The sequence below is a fragment of the Syngnathus typhle genome, linkage group LG12, assembly GCF_033458585.1.
Source record: "Syngnathus typhle isolate RoL2023-S1 ecotype Sweden linkage group LG12, RoL_Styp_1.0, whole genome shotgun sequence".
Classification (NCBI taxonomy): Eukaryota; Metazoa; Chordata; class Actinopteri; order Syngnathiformes; family Syngnathidae; genus Syngnathus; species Syngnathus typhle.
The window spans coordinates 11,003,584-11,021,224 of NC_083749.1; the positions used below are offsets into that span (position 1 = coordinate 11,003,584).

At 39.5% G+C, this 17,641-nt stretch overlaps 1 protein-coding gene across 3 annotated transcripts in view; it reads left to right on the forward strand.

Annotated features, from left to right (window-relative positions):
- The window catches only part of tln1 (talin 1), a 95,080-nt gene that overhangs the window by 4,427 nt on the left and 73,012 nt on the right, over positions 1 to 17,641 (forward strand). Inside the window, exons 2-4 of one of the 3 annotated variants that reach the window (XM_061292488.1) lie at positions 12,670 to 12,731; positions 15,668 to 15,720; positions 16,896 to 17,058. In XM_061292488.1, the coding sequence (XP_061148472.1) occupies positions 16,929 to 17,058 (130 nt within the window). In that variant the 5' untranslated portion in view covers positions 12,670 to 12,731; positions 15,668 to 15,720; positions 16,896 to 16,928. The remainder of the gene's footprint in view (positions 1 to 12,669; positions 12,732 to 15,667; positions 15,721 to 16,895; positions 17,059 to 17,641) is intronic. The other 2 variants (XM_061292486.1, XM_061292487.1) reach the window with 2 other exon arrangements.

Below are 17,641 nucleotides of genomic sequence, written 5' to 3' on the forward strand. Positions count from 1 at the left end.
CGCCTGGGAGAGATAAAGAATGTAACCTATAGATAAAAGATTAATTGTTGTAGTTGTGCGACTGATATCAAGTATTTGTGATGCCTCAAAGACAGTCTCCCGAGCTCTTATAATTGTGTAGTATTAAGGTAAAATATTAAATAAAAAATGAGCTGAATATTCCAGCAGGCAAATCTGAGTGTCCCTCTTTCAAAGTCGGTCAAGTAAGCAGTCCTGAGCTACCAGATAAACAAATTCAGCCTAAAGAGGCTCTTGTCAATGTGTAGTGTCATGGTCCACATTCACACCAGTTAAGGAGAATAGCTTTTCATTCCAGCGTGCTGCACAGATTGGCTTGTAGTGTTTTCACTCAGCCATATTTGGTCTGGACGTGCTGCCACCCCTTACGCACAAGAAATTATTTCTTAAGACATGAGCAAATTCCTGAGCTTGCGTTAGATGCATAATGAACTCAGAAAAGTAGCAATAGTTAGTTGTTATGAAAGATGTCAATTTTTGAAAAATATTTCATTTGTGTTTTGTTTGGTCTACTCTTCAGTGTAGAGCTGATATTATCCAAAGGAAATTTTTTACTAGAAGCCCCATGGCTATTCACATAATCGCTGAAAATAAAAGAAAAAATTATATCAATTGGGGGACAAGCGTTTGACATTTCCTGGGTTAACTAAAGGAAAAAGTGACAATCAATTGAGTGTTAATTTATGTAGATTTTTTTTTTTAATGAGATAAACTGAATGTTCTGAAGTGTGGTATTGTGGTATTGAGCAGATTATTGCTGACGGGAATAATTGTGCCATAGAGGAGTTCTTTATGGCTGTTGCTCAACTTTCCATTACTGACATCATCTTGTTCTTCAAACCACAAATGAATTGAGTCTGGATCAACAGCACCTCTGCTGGTTACAATTGTGTACTCCGTCTTGTGTCCGTTTCTTCCAGACGTGATCTTAACAATCGATTGATATTTTTTTAACTGCAGAATTAATCATGAGCAACCAATGCACTAAAGATGAAAAAAACAATCCATAAGGTGCATTAATAAATTGAATGGAGTGAGTTTTTTTTTTTTTATTGTAACTTTTTATGCTCATGCACTTGTATGTTTGCAGATCAAACGTATCTCCATTTTGTAAAGCATGACCAGTTACAGTATATTATTCAACCCCGCTTCAAGGAACATCTTTGTTGACTAGTATGTATAATTTTAGTAGACTGTTATTCAAGGTGATATTATAGCTCGTAGTTACACAACGGTATAGACTTAGGAATGTACTTAAAAAGTACTAGAGACATCTAAACACGAGATTGTAATTAAGAGTTCAGCTGCCACTGTCATTAAAGACATGGGAGAGCCAATTGGTGGTATGTCTGTGCGCTACATACAAATTGTAATTACCGTATTTCCCGGACTATAAAGCACACCGGACTATAAAGCGCACCTTCAATGAATGGCCCATTTTAAAACTTTCTCCTTAGATAGGCGCACCCGACTATAAGGGGCACCATTAATGCATCATGTCAGATTTTTAATCCAAATCAAATCATTCTCCATTTTATCTTTTTTATTTCAACTTCAGACACAACAAATTATTTTATAATCACAAAATAATGATCCATAGTCTTTTTGATTCATGATTCATAGTCTTCAGCGGGCCACTTATGATTGATTTCATGACACAATGCTTCGGGCTAGTTTAAATTTAGGAATTTGGTCCATATACAAGGCGCACCGGACTATAAGGCGCACTGTCGGCTTTTGAGAAAATGTTAGGTTTTTAGGTGCGCCTTATAGTCCGGAAATTACGGTCTGTCTGCTTGTAGCCTCATTTAATCAGCAATGTGATGACAAGTGGCTGCCATTTTGTGTAATTATCTAAAAAACTTTAAATTATACTTTTATTTGAAACCGCCCTGGCCCAAAGGATAACACCTTAAATCTCTGACTCTTTTTATTGTGTCTTGGATTGATGTTAATTTTCCTTAGAACCCCTCAAATGGTGTTTTTGTATTTGTCCCTTCTCTTTACTTTTTATTGCTCCTTTGTTTTGTGGTCTACAGTAACTGTGGGTATTGCTGCTGTGACAATCTAATTTCCTTCACTGGATGAATAAAGTATCTATCTTGCTGGTTACCTCGCAATCTATGATCATATCAAAAGGCTTTAAAATTCTCCACAACAAATACATTAAATAAGGAAAAAAAAATAGATAATTAAGGGCCCACACTGCTCTTTTCACTAATAATGTTCCATTTGTGCTATTACATTGAGTTTTTTTGTGCCGTTTGAAATATCACTGCTGAATATCTTGGCCCATATGAGCTTTTTTGTGTATAAAATCTTAAGTGAAACTCGTCAGCCAAGCAGAGCAGGGATTCCCTAAGTAATAGGAAACAAAAGGTTTCAAGAGGTATATTTAACACTAATTAAGTTAAACTGTTTACTCTAATTTGAAGGCATTTTCCCCCAGTCTAATCGTATTCAGAGACTAGTTTCAATTTTCTTTTACAATCTGTGCTCTTAAACACAGTCCATTAGGCTAAATTATTTAGGTCCCTATTTACAAAACCTGATATGTGGGCAACAATATATTAACTGTTTGTATGTGAAATAGGCACACCTGTATAGTACCTGTATGTACACATACGTACTGCATGCTGTAAACTATTATACTTGTGGATTATATATCTCTGAGTTGAAAAATGTATACAATGTTATCTTGCTTTAAACATTCCTGTATTCTGCAGGGACTGGTTGTTGTTAGTCAGTGACGTTAGGCTCCATAAAGGCTATCTCCTCTACTGCAGTCTGTTATGATTCTGGTCTTCAGAGGAATGCAAAGTTTGAATTCCTCTTGAGGTCCGGAGGCAGCGGAGCCACCATTGCACATTAATGAACATGATTTTATTTGCCGGACATCTCTAATTTCTTTCTGTTATCCAATACAGGAGACATGAAAAGATGACACTAAATTGAAGACACAATATTCAGCAAAATAATAACACTAAATCAGTTACACTAAAACAAATACTAAGTATAATAAAACTGGTAATTGGAAACATGAACATATATGTGCCATTTTTTTTATTAATGAAATTCAAACTTTTCTCTCCACCAAAACATATTCCTTCATTTCTTTCTTTTTATAGCGTGATTCTGGCCTTCTGTTTACTCAGTGGTCGTGAACTGTCATTATATTCTAGTGCACTGGATATTTAGCTTCATCCACATTGTCCAAAAATAAATCAAAACAAAATTCCCCTACCATGAATTCCCTCACCTTTTTTTAGATGCGACACTTCACAGTGGAGAATTTGTAAGAAAATAAAAGTCAAACTTTGTTTTATGTGTGAGAAACGAGGTTCCTGTTAAAAGGGCAACATCTCAGAAGGGTAAACACAGCTGCATAAAAAAAAAAAATCAACAATGAGAGCAGTTTGGTTTTGACGCGTTCAATACTGACTTCTCATTAGGGGTGTAAATCGCGGGTTTTGTCACGATACGATATCATATCGATACAAAGGAGCACGATACGATATTTGCCGATATCTTAAAACCTGCTGTGATTCATTCACGATACATCACGATATAGTGCTCTACGATCGATATGGAACAATATCCTGATTTATAACAATTCATACGCAAAATCAACAAGGTACTGCAAACTCTATATTTAGGAAATTACAAAATGCTACCAAATGGATGATTTGAAGCCCAAAGGGAAGCGAATTTCCTCGTCTTCTTGGACACTAGCCATAGCACCAGCCCAGGAGCCGCGTAGTTGTCGGCTCCCCTTTCACGTGCCTGCTCTGCTCACAACCCAACACGCCGGGCGCACTGCTCCCGGAAAGAGGAAGCAAGCAAGAATGAACTGGATTTCAAAATAAAGTCGCGTCTAATGTCCGAGGTCAAAAACGGGCGATATAGGTCGATGTTTACGTTTAGCATCGATGCCAACAAATCGTAGAGCATTATCATTATATTAATCGATGTGTATCGATGAATCGTTACACCCCTACTTCTCATAGTTAGTGCCACTTTAACATTGACAGCTTTTTTCATTTAATGAAATCCCTTAAGTGGCAGCTGCTGATAAAGCGTTGGTAATTTTCAAACATTATGCCTATTTTGATATGACTAGACAAAAAAAACATAATGTGCTCACTTCGAAATAGATGCTAAGGTAGTTTACTACGAAATTTTATTGACTATTGTACCTTCAACATAAATCTCCATAGAGCTAGATGATACAGCCTTAAAAAACAATTCAGATTTACAATTTTATTTGATTGATTGATTTGATGTTTTTTCCTTCTGTAAAATGCAAATGCAAATTCACGGTGATCGTGGCAAAACCTGTTAATGCATTGTAATAAAACATTTTAAATATTCAGCTATTTACCATCGCTAAATTAACTAAAAATATTCCCTTTAGCATTTATATATAACAACCAAACTGCCACTCAACACAACACACATAAGGTAACAAACCAGTAGCTGCTTCCAAACAAAATTAACCCTTTTCCCTAGAAATATGAACAAAGTGCTTCAGGTACATGCCAAGTATGTTACTAGATTTAATAGACATTTTTGTTGGGAAGAAAAAGAAGCCTGTCTACTACATGAAGCTTTAGGCATGCCCTGGTACATGTTACAATGTCACCCCAACATTGAAAACCCTCCCAGATGAAGCAGTTGGGGATAAAGAGGTATTTTAGCCTGTGTTATTCGGCTATGGGAAATCTATGTCATGCTGCTCCGGAGTACAAGTCGCATCAGCCATAAAATGCATAATAAAGAGGAAAATAACATATATAAGTCGCACCGGAGTTTAAGTCGCATTTTGGGGGAAATGTATTTGACAAAATCCAACACCAAGACAGACATGAACCAGCAACAACAGGCTAAACGATACGGTATGCTAACGTGACATAAACACAAACGAGGAGCTGAGCATAGGCCTGACGTAACATTAACTGTTATCCAAATAACTATAACATAAATAACACCTTTATCAAACCATCTCCAATCATTAAATCCATCGATCGAATTCTTCGTGTTTTATGTAAACAACGCCGCGTGTGTGCCGTGCTGCTGACGTCGGACTCGTCGTCAGTTGCAGTTCAAATTATTCCACAGGCCCATATAACAATATATAAACTATATATCAAATAACTATTATATAAGCAACAATATTATCAAACCATCTGTGTCAGTCCAAATCATTAAATTCATCGATCGAATTCTTCGTCTTTTATGTAAACAACGCCGTGTCTGCGCCGCGTTGCTGACGTCGGCCTCGTCGTCAGTTGGAGTTCAAATTATTCCACAAGCCTATATAACGATATATAAACTACCGGCTTTTTTCCAGCATCAACATGCCATTTTTAGGGTGCGTGTTATACATGGGGGCACATTATACACGGAAATAAACGGTAGCGATAACACAAACAACAATTTTATCAAACCACCTGTGTCACTTCAAATCATTCAATCCATCAATCGAATTCTTCGTCCTTTACGTAAACAATAGGGGTGTAAATCGCGGGCTTTGTCACGATACGATATCATATCGATACAAAGAACTATATTTAATAAAAAATATAGAACAATATCCTGATTTATAACAATTCATACGCAAAATCAACAAGGTACTGCAAACTCTTTATTTAGGAAATTACAAGAGTATTGTAGTATACAAAGTGCTTATTTTAACACTGAACTTTGATGTTGTGTTTTTTCTTTAAATGTGCGGCGAGATTTGTGATCGCCGCATGGCAGGATCTACAAACTGCACGTGTCTTGTCCGTTGAGCCATCTTTTCTTTGGAATCCAAAGTGCTTCCAAACAAATGACTTGAAGCCTAAAGGGGAGCAAATTTCCTCGTCTTTTTGGACACTAGCCATAGCACCAGCCCAGGAGCCGCGTACTAGTTGTCGACTCCCCTTTCACGTGCCTGCTTTGCTACCAACACAACACGCGCACACTGCTCCCGGAAAGAGGAAGCGAGCAACAATGAACCGGATTTCAAAATAAAGTCGCGTCTAATGTCCGAGGTCAAACACGGCGATATAAATCAATGTTTACGTTTAGCATCGATGCCAATAAATCGTAGAGCATTATATCGATTAATCGATGTGTATCGATGAATCGTTACACCCCTAGTTAACAACCCTACGTGTGCGCCGTGCGGCTGACATCGTCAGTTGCAGTTCAAATTAGCGAGTAATCCCTCGGCGGGCCCTGACAACATCCCGGGTCGAGCGCTGAAGGACTGCGCTGGTGAGCTGACGAGTGTTTTCACGGACATCTTTAACACTTCCCTGCAGCTGGCCATCGTCCCGTCGTGTTTCAAAGCTGCCACCATCGTACCTGTGCCGAAGAAACCTGCTCCGTCCTGCTTCAATGACTACCGCCCCGTGGCACTTACGCCCATCATCATGAAGTGCTTTGAACGGCTTGTCATGGAGCACATCCGATCCGTTCTCCCCCCCACCATAGAACCCTTCCAGTTTGTGTACCGAGCCAAACGGTCCTCTGAGGATGCCATCTGCTCGGTCCTCCACTCGGCCCTCACCCACCGGGAGAGAAAGGACTCGTATGTAAGATTGCTGTTTGTGGACTTCAGTTCTGCCTTCAACACCATTGTGCCACAACGTCTCATCAGCAAACTTGACAAGCTGGGCCTCAGTACCTACCTCTGCAACTGGCTACTGGACTTCCTCTGTCAGAAACCACAGGTGGTACGTGTTGGCGACAAAATCTCCGCCAGCATCACGCTGAGCACAGGGGCCCCCCAAGGCTGCGTGCTGAGTCCGCTGCTCTTCACCCTCCTGACGCATGACTGCACTGCAACCTACAGCGACAACCGCATAGTGAAGTTTGCTGACGACACGACTCTGGTGGGTCTCATCACCAAGGGAGACGAGACTCAATACAGGTTGGAGGTTGACCTTCTGACCACGTGGTGCAGGGACAACAACCTCCTGCTGAACGTCGACAAGACCAAGGAGATTATTGTTGACTTCCGGGAGGGTCACACCCAACACCTGCCGCTGACCATCGACGGTGCTGTGGTGGAGAGAGTGAGCAGCGCCAGGTTCCTGGGGGTGCACATCAGTGAGGATCTCTCCTGGTCCACCAACACCGCATCACTGACGAAGAAGGCCCAGCGCCGCCTGTACTTTCTGCGGAAACTCAGGCGAGCGAGCGCTTCTCCGGCCGTCATGACTACATTTTACCGTGGCACCATTGAGAGCGTCCTCTCCAGCTGTATTGCTGTTTGGGGTGGTAGCTGCACTGACTACAACATGAAGGCCCTGCAGCGCATAGTGAACACAGCTGGTAAGATTATTGGTGCTTCACTCCCCTCCTTGTAAGACATTTACATCTCCCATCTCACCCGCAAGGCGACCACAATTGTGAGTGATGTGAGTCACCCCGCTCATGATGTGAGTCACCCCGCTCACTCTTTGTTTGATCTGCCCTCTGGGAAGAGGTATAGGAGCCTGCGCTCCCGCACCACCAGACTCACCGACCGCTTCATACTCCAGGCTGTTAGGATCCTGAACTCTCTCCCCCTTTCTGCGTAGCGTCCTGTACTTTTGCGCTATGCTTACTGTCTGCTGTATGCACACTGGCTCCGTTTTGCTCCTCTTATTTACTGTGTTCTTTGTTTATTTATTATTTATTCATCACTCTTATTATTTATTGTTTGTGCCTTCTTGTTTTTATTTTGTGTTGTTTACTTGTATGTCTATTGTGTACTATGTATCGTCACCGTGGGATAGAGGAAACGTAATTTCGGTTTCTTTGTGTGTCTTGACATGTGAAGAGATTGACAATAAAGCAGACTTTGACTTCACATCGCGGTTCGTTTTTTGCGGTTTCACTACATCGCGGATTTTTTAATTGTTAAAATTTGTGATTAATTTCACATGTCACTCCTGAGTATAAGTCGCACCCTCACCCAAACTATGAAAAAGAACCGCGACTTATACTCCGAAAAATATGGTAGTTGGATAAGAAGCCATACATTATGATTTCACACTAATAAATCCTGGTGAAATTTGTCATACATTTGGATAAGCAGTAGTACTGATCAGGGCTGTGGACTCAGACTCGGGGACTCGGACTCGACAATAAAAAAAATACATACGTTCAATTTTATTTTCATCATGCTGCTGAGAATGCGGGTAGGAATACTGTCCACAGCCCTGCTTGCTTGTTATGAAGACAAATTTAGTTGTTGCGTGCGCGCCTGCGCCTGCCTGCGTGCGTGCACGTACAAGACCCACAATGTCCCCCGCGCGCAGCCAAGATGGAAAAACCCGGGAGCAGCGAGAGAACAATGTTTTGCCTCTAGATTTGGGGGGGAAACGGAGCGTAAGTTACGATCAATGCGGCCACGTTGAGTTGCACTTAGGCTAATGTTTACATTATGTACCAATGTCAAGGACGATTATGTCACCCAGCTTATATCATTAATGTGTTTCGATAGTTGTGGGGTCGTCACTAATTATTTGTGTTTAGATAAATGTCTGAGCTATAATGGTGTATTCGTTTATATGTTTAATAAAGACAAAGCCATCACAAAACTGTTGTAATTATTTAGATTTTGATCTAAATTAGCCTTGAATAAAGACTAAGCAGTCACATGAATTAACAGAAAAAATGGACAGCCGGACTCGGACTCGGACTCGTGGTCAAGAGGCCGGACTCGGACTCTGACTCTGTGCAAAAATCCGACCGAGTCCACAGCCCTGGTACTGATTATACAGTGGTGCCTTGAGATTTCATTCATTTTGTGACTCAAAACACTAGCTCTGGTCATCTTTCTCCATTGAAGCAAACGTCAATGTAATTAATTACCATATTTTCCAGATTATAAATCGCAGTCTGTTTCATAGTTTGGCCGGGGGCGCGACTCATACTCAGGAGCGACTTGTGTCAAATTATTAACACATCATTTGACATGATATTTTCACACTTAACCGCAAGAGGGCGCTCTAGGCCTGTGGAATAATTGGAACCGCAACTGACGATGAGTCTGACGTAAGCGACATAGAAGAGAAAGCGCCGCGTCTTCACTTCCGGGGTTAGTGGAGCTGTTTACGAGTGACACAGAGGATAACGATTTTGTTGGATTTAATGATTAAGAGTGTCACGAATTGTTTGTTAAACTTGTTAGCATGTTGTTTATGCTATAGTTATTTGAATAGCTCTTACGTCAGGCATGTTCTTAGTTTCTTGTTTGTGTTTATGCAACGTTAGCATACCGTACCTTCAGCCTGTTGTTGCCTATTCTGTTTTTAAATTGCCTTTCAAGATGACATGTCTGTTCTTGGTGTTGGATTTTATCAAATAAATTTCCCCCAAGACTTATATATGTCTTTTTCTTCGTTACTTCACATTTTATGGCTGTGTGACTTAGACTCCGGCTCGACTTATTGTCCGGAAAATAGGGTAAATCTAGTTCATTACAACGGCTCTGATGTAAACAGTATACGTTGTCAGTCGGCTACGGAATCTGTAAAGGGGCAAACATAGATGATGTTAAAAATAAATACATTTGACCCCCGAAAAACAGTTCATCAATCAAATCAGTCAATTGGAGCCATAGTATAGCATTGCTTTAGGATTTTGCTACAGTAACACAAGGCTGCCTGGCTGTCTATATATCAACGTCATAGGCAGAGATAGACATGAGACAGAGATACTGTTTGTATGATCTCATTGACACTATTCTGGAAAGCCATTCATCACATCTACTGCCCGTCTGTCAACACTAGCATACTTTGACCAAGATTAGTTGGCCTTTCACCTTCATCTCTTCAACAAGCAATTCCAGAATTGCATTCACTGACAATGCAATATTTAGTGTGACCCAACCTACTGACAGATAAAAATTCTTGTCTGTGCAGATGACCCACTGTGCCTTGTCTCATGACGCCACTCCAATGTTGCCAAAAATGGTACAGTCAAATTATATCAAATATATTGAACTCTGGCCCATTCAGTTTATGTGCATGTCAGGCAAGGCAAACACAACTGGGAATTGGAATTTGAAAACCTATCTCAAGATGGATGGTTATTGTTTGTCAAATCATTTAGATTTGTCTTAATAACTGGTGGTGATTATATACACACATTGCATACATGAGCACTAGGGGTGTAAATTGCGGGGTTTTTCACGATACGATATAATATCGATATAAAGAACTACGATACGATATTTGCCGATATCTTAAAGCCTGCTGCGATTCATTCACGATATATCGCGATATAGTGCTCTACGATCGATTTTTTTTATTTATTTTTTTAATAAATATAGAACAATATCCTGATTTATAACAATTCATAAGCAAAATCAACAAGGTACTGCAAACTCTTTATTTAGGAAATTACAAGAGTATTGTAGTATACAAATTGCTTACTTTAACACTGAACTTTGATGTCGTGTTTTTTCTTTAAATGTGCGGCGAGAGTTGTGCTCCCTGAATATTTGATCACCGCATGGCAGGATTTACAAACTGCACGTGTCTTGTCCGTTGAACCATCTTTTCTTTGGAATCCAAAGTGCTTCCAAACGAATGACTTGAAGCCTAAAGGGGGGCAAATTTCCTCGTCTTTTTGGACACTAGCCATAGCACCAGCCCAGGAGCCGCGTACTAGTTGTCGCCTCCCCTTTCACGTGCTCACAACACAACAACGCCGGGCGCACTGCTCCCAGAAAGAGGAAGCAAGCAACAGTGAACTGGATTTCAAAAGTCGCGTCTAATGTCCGAGGTCAAACACGGCGATATAAATCGATGTTTACCTTTAGCATCGATGCCAATAAATCGTAGAGCATTATATCGATTAATCGATGTGTATCGATGTATCGTTACACCCCTAATGAGCACGTCCTTGCACAGAAGGAACTCTACCAAGTCCTTCACTTGCTACTATACTGGGTCCAGGGAAGAATGCTGTGCTTGAGGAAGGTGCGGAGCATTTATGTGAAGCGAAACAAGCCTCACACCCATTTCCTAACAATAAAGTTGTGAAATGTACTAGAGTAGTCGTTCTAAACATTTGTCGACATAGCGCCTGCATTTTCCAGTTACTGCAAAGTTGCGACCCAAATTTTTTTTTTTTTTTTTTTTTTTTTTTTTTTTTTTAAGATAGGAGCAATAACTAAAATGTGTTGTTCTAAAAAAAAAAAAAAAAAAAAAAAAAAAAAGCCTTTGAAAATGTACTACTGTTTTTCATAGTTTGTGTAGGGGGGCGACTTATACTCAGGAGCGACTTATATGGTTTTTTTTTTCACAGATTTTTACTTGATCAGTAACACATCACTTACAAGTATAGTTGACTACTTCACATGTTATTTTTAGTATAGTTGATCACTTAACATGCTTTGATATCTTTATCTTGAACATATTCAAAACATGAAAAATAGAGAGAAAAAATCAAATAAAGTAATTAACACTTTAAAGCGCCATACCCTCTGGACATGTCCTCTGTCACCAGGATGACATAAAGAACGAGACATCTGATCGATGGATTTAATGATTTGGAGTGACACAAATGGTTTGATAATATTGTTGTTTATGTGATAGTTATTTAAAATATAGTTTATATATCGTTGTATGGGCCTGTGGAATAATTTGAACTGCGGCGCGGCACAGGGCATTGTTGACAAAGGACGATCGATGGATTTAATGAATTGGAGACACACTTGGTTTTATAAAAGTGTTATTTATGTAATAGTTTTTTTTAAATAACTGAATGTTACGTCAGGCCCGTTCTCAGCTCCTCGTTTGTGTTTGTCACGTTAGCATACCGTATCGTTTAGCGTGTTGTTGCTCGTTCATGTCTGTTCTTGGTGTTGGATTTTGTCGAATAAATTGCCCCCCAAAATGCGACTTATACTCCGGAGCGACTTCTATATGTTTTTTTTCACATTTTTGGGCATTTTATGGCTGGTGCGACTTATACACCGGAGCGACTTATAGTCCGAAAATTACGGTAAATGTCGCCTCTGAGTATTACCGTATTGGCCCGGATATAACACGATGTTTTTTGCATTGCCGTTTGATTGATAGCTTTGGCGCCCTCCTTTAAGTTTGCCTAGCATCGTACGAGTAGCCGTTACGCAGCGGCACGGTGACTAACGGTCGCCAGCAAATGTATTTTTTTGTCTCGATGACTTATGTTTGGTGTGTTGCTGAGAATATTTAATTTATGGTTATTTAGTATAGTGGAACCATTATGTTAGTTATGTAATGTGTGTCGTCTACTAGTGTTGTGTGACGTCAGAAGTTGAGCATTGACTTACGTGCTGTATTTCTGTCTGTTGCAGAACCACGCTCACCCCACACAAGCACACACGCACACACACCACACACCACACACACACACACACACACCACACACCACACACCCCACACACCCTTCACACGCTTCATACAATAATCACACACACAAGAATCACGTTCTCACTCCCAAAGACTCACCCATGTCCACTACACACTCCTGCTCTCACATCCTTGCGACCAAACGTGTGCCTATACCCTTTTGCCAGTTTGCCTGGATGCCCCTATGAGCCACAGTGCCTGTTATTTTTTTGCCAATAGTTCAGTAACGCAATCAAAACTGAACCACGTCTTCCCTGCTGTGTTCTTGCAGACACCCGCGGGCGAAAAGAGCATAACCATCCGAGTTATGGCTCAGGCTCCCCAACAATAGCGGTAGCTATTTGCATTATTTTGTTGCAATGTTTTCCTTATTCAGATTTGTTTCAAGACTACAGTTACAGTTAGACTTCACTTTTATGGTTAATGCAGTTATTGCAATTTAGTTGTTTTATCACAGTATTTATTTGCATTTCAAAAACCAGAAGCCATTCATTTACAAATGTGATCGCACTTTAGTTTACATATTTAAATGTTCAGATATTAACATGGGATAGACAGTTTTTGCATGATTTGAATGAGGCAAAATAACATGCTTTTTCTCTCGAATATATTTTTTATAATCATTTGTTTCGGATGTAATAATTTTCTGTATAAAAATCAAATTTGGTGTTCAAAAAGTCTTTTTTCAAACTTGAGTCTTGAAAAAGAGGGGGTCGTCTTATAATCAGGGTTGTCTTATATTCAGGCTAATATAGCCTTGTTTGTGACCCACTTTTGGGCCACAACCGACCAGTTGAGAATCACCGTGCGAGAGTGCTGTATGGCTTGCCCAGTGTGAGTGTATCATTAAAATATGTTTAACAAACAATTCCACTATGGCTTTTAATAATAGCACCACAATTACAAAATAGCATTACAATAAATTTGAAAAGGTGCACTCTCACATCAAGCGATTTTGAACATAATTGACTGACTACTATATAAGGTTATTTTTTCTAGAGTTTATACAAAGACCAAAGGTATTGTAGTAACTATTCTTCAGTTATCAATTCAGAGGAGCAGTTTTGAATGTAAAAAAAATTCTTCCGGCTGCAAAGATAAGTTATATCCTTCTGCTAATACTGATGGACAGTTCCGTCAGTTCAGGCGGTCCGAATGGATGTGAGTGGGTGAAATGTGTCTGAGTGATGTTGATAGAAAGAATTTGACTTGCAGTGTGACAAGTGACAAGAATGTTATCCCTCTGTAACGGGAGGAAGCATGACCAGACAAAAGAAAAAAGTCGACAAAAAGCCTTCTACGGATGCAATTTTAAAATACAGCAGGTGGAGGGGTTGGCCAGCCACCAGAAAATCTAATTCAACAAAATTATGGCTTAAGCCTTGAATTAAAAAAAAAAAAAAAACGTGTAAAGATTTCGTTTTTTTTTTGTCACAGGTAAACATTTACCGTCTTTTTCCGTGCATAATGCGCAAAATTTAATTAATTTATTGTCCTAAAATCTGGGGTGCGCATTATGCATGGATACAATTTGTGAAGAAAATCTCCCTCGAAATAAAACTTGAAATCACACCTTTCTTCTTGTTTGTTGTCAATTGCGCATCACATTCAGCCATCCTGCCCAACACACTTAGTCAGTAAAATTCCTAATTAATGACACATCGTCATTGATGCGAAGGTGCAATCCTTGATGGTGTGTTATTGTCAAATATTGTTTGTTTTTTAATCTCCATCGCAGACCGGATATCATATAGAGGCTGCCATTACAGTACTAGTTTAAAAACCGACACCTAGATGGCGCTAGATATTCGAACTCGGCGGTGGAAATTTGGATCCGATGCGCAGAACGTCAGCTATATAAAGAGCGAGAGTTCAGTTCTCTACCTATTAGTTTCAACAATGAATCCGATTTAATACAATCAGCAAATAACAAAATGTGTATTACAGGTAATATTTTATTTCACAACACTTTGCCTTGTTCCTTTTTTCTCTGCTGTTCACTTCAAACACGCTCCATACGAACACAATGCTCTCGTATCAGACGCTTGCTCGATCACCTGCTCGTTTGCTGTCACAATGTACCCTACACAAATCCGAAACATTTCTTCGCTATCAAGTTTGCTAGCGCATGCGCAGTGATACTGACCGGCAGAATAACATCCGGTTGTTCCCAAAGATGATCTTTTTTCTGAAATAATTTTACGTTTATGGACTTAAGTAAGAGTCAAAATTTGGGTGCGTATTATACATGGGTACAGGCTTTTTTTCAGCATCGACATGCCATTCTTAGGGTGCGTATTATGCACGGAGGTGCATTATGCACGGAAAAAGATGGTATTTGGGTAGCATGGTCAAGAAGGAGGTTGCGCTAGCCATAGCAATGACGTTAACACATCGCATGACGGTAACACTCTGCTGCTAGTGGTGAGACCAACTTTTCAAAGGCAATTTAAGAGGCAAAAATGACTGCACACTTTGATGCAAAAGCCCAGTTTTGTTGAACAAGTTATTGTTGCAAGTGTGAGTGATGTCATGCATGCTGTGATAATGACATCATGATCCTTATGCCCTCATCTGGTAAAAGGAGATTCCAAATTTCTTTGATTTCCAAATTTGAATGAAACTGCAACTACTATCTGCAAAGTCGTATGGTATGCTTTCTTTTGTTAATCCACAGTATATGTAAAACATATCCACCTTACTCCTGAGGTCTTTTGTTCAAATTTATTTCAGTGACCAGTGTGAGAATTTTCTTCATTAACACAGCGGTACAAACATTTGGTGAAGGTGTTATTCTGGCGTGTTGACTGTGCATTCTTCCTCATTTGTCAGTAATGTAACTGGAGCAGACACTGCTGTTACTTTGTCATTCTGACTGTTCTCAAGAATCTCAAGACTGCGTTGCCAATCGTTCTATCTTTATTTACTTATTTTGTTTACTTAAAAAAATAATAAACATGAATACTTAGAAGACTCAAAAAAATAATAAACATGAATACTTAGAAGACTCAAGCTACCATTTAAGTTTTTTCGTCAGCTCAAGATGTGTTTAAGACACAGCAGACAGGATACGCTGCTTCCAGCTGAATCATGGGGGGGTGTAGACTGCTGGAATGTCCTTTTATGGCATAGAAGCGCTCTTTAAAACAGGAAATGATGTAATGAGTAAGTGAGGAGGAGTATTTCTTGAGCTCCCTAACTGAACAGAGAGGCACTCAAAATATTACTTGTTTTATTGCAAATCAAGCACTGTCTTCTTTTACTTTTAGGGAGAAGAAAGACAGAATTCCTCAACTGACAGTGCAGCCAGTACATTTTACAGGTACTGGCCTTGTTCACCAGCATCTCTTATAATCTAAATGTGTCATGTCAAATAAAAATAAGAGGACCTGAAATTTCCCAAATAAAATTTGTAATCCAAGAGGCAGAATGTGCTTACTGTATACTAAAAAAGATTTTCTCCGTAGCAACTGTACTCCCCCGCCATCCATCAAGGGTGAATATAAAAAGTGTAACCAGAAGTGATTCAGAGAAAGCAGGATGTTGAGGGTGTCAGGGCGTCTGTGTTGTGACATTCTGTCCATGTGAACTCTGATGGTAACCCATACCACAATGTTGTCTCTCCATGTTGTCCCTATGCTGCCACACACTGATGATAACTTGCAACTTCCAGATTCTTCTTAACTGAAACCTGCTTATTTGCTTTCTCCATTTAAATAGTACTTCAGCAATGTCAAGCCAACAAGCCAGAAAAGCCAATAATACTTGTTTTTCTAAATCAAATATGAAAGCTAAATAGTAATCTTACTGCAATGAAAAAGAAAATAGCGAGTGAGTAAATGTACCACTTGTAAGAATTAAATGGTTAAGCATTCCGTGGAAGAAACTCGTGTTCTGGGGCCTAAGTCATCTGACAATAGTTCCTCATTTCAAACCCTCCCATTTTTTTTTTTTTTCAAGTGACGGCATTCTGAACATGTTTCCACAATAGCATAAATTATTCAATATTAATATTAATTATTAATTGTATGCGTTATATATAACAAACAACTAATTGGCGTGGACAAGGTAATTTATAGTTTTCTGACAAATAAAAACTACAGTTGAAATAAAAAAAGGTTATGCTGATCTCATCTGTTAGTATTGCACTCATCTGACTGTCAAGGAATGAATTAGTCATATGATTTTACACTTAAGATCATTCTGCTACTCCAACTGTGAACATGTATATTTAGTCTGTAGTGAGTTACACTCTGTGTGTGCGTGTGTGTGAGATAGATAGATAGATAGATAGATAGATAGATAGATAGATAGATAGATAGATAGATAGATAGATAGATAGATAGATAGATAGATAGATAGATAGATAGATAGATAGATAGATAGATAGATAGATAGATAGATAGATAGAGACGAGGTTTTCAGAATGGTAACTTGAATTCCTTTTAATTATTCTGCTGTATTTATTTGACCATCCCTGAATTTGTTCTCTTTTAGGTGTGAGTTGGGTAGACGTGCAGAGCAGACATCATGGTGGCCTTGTCATTAAAGATTGGTGTGGGCAATGTGGTCAAGACAATGCAGTTTGAGCCCTCCACCATGGTGTATGATGCCTGCCGCATCATCAGGGAGAGAGTTACAGAGGCACAACTTGGACAGCGTGAGTTTGCTTACTCTATTACACACACGCGCGCGCACACACACACACAGATATTCACACATTAGGAGTGATTAAATACCTGTAGTACAATTTAGAATATGCAAGAATGTAATGACTGCAGTTCTTTGATCAGATGTTGGTGTTTTCCTTCATTTACAAGATCGCAATCAAGGGAAGCCACACCCAACAGCAGAGACAATTAAGCAGCCTCCAATGTTGGTGATCATTGTGTTGATAAACCCAAATTAGCTTCATGCATTTGTGTGCGCGTGCGTGTGCGAGTGTGTGCGCGCGCGTGCGTGTGTGTGCGTGTGTATTTTAGAGAGACAGAGAGGATATAGATACACAATGGACCCCTGAATACCCCTGTTTCAGCACCCCTGGATTCACCTATTTTGTTCAATATTTCTTAAATATTTTTAAACTAACCATGTTTTTATTGTCAATTATTCAAGATTTTTCAGCGGTTAGAGGGGTATTTTCTTCCTTCTTATTTTTCTCGCACTATTTCTGTTTATCAACGTCTTCTTTTCTCCTCATTTCCAACTCCAATGCCTAGCTGCTCGACAAAACTAGCGAGGCG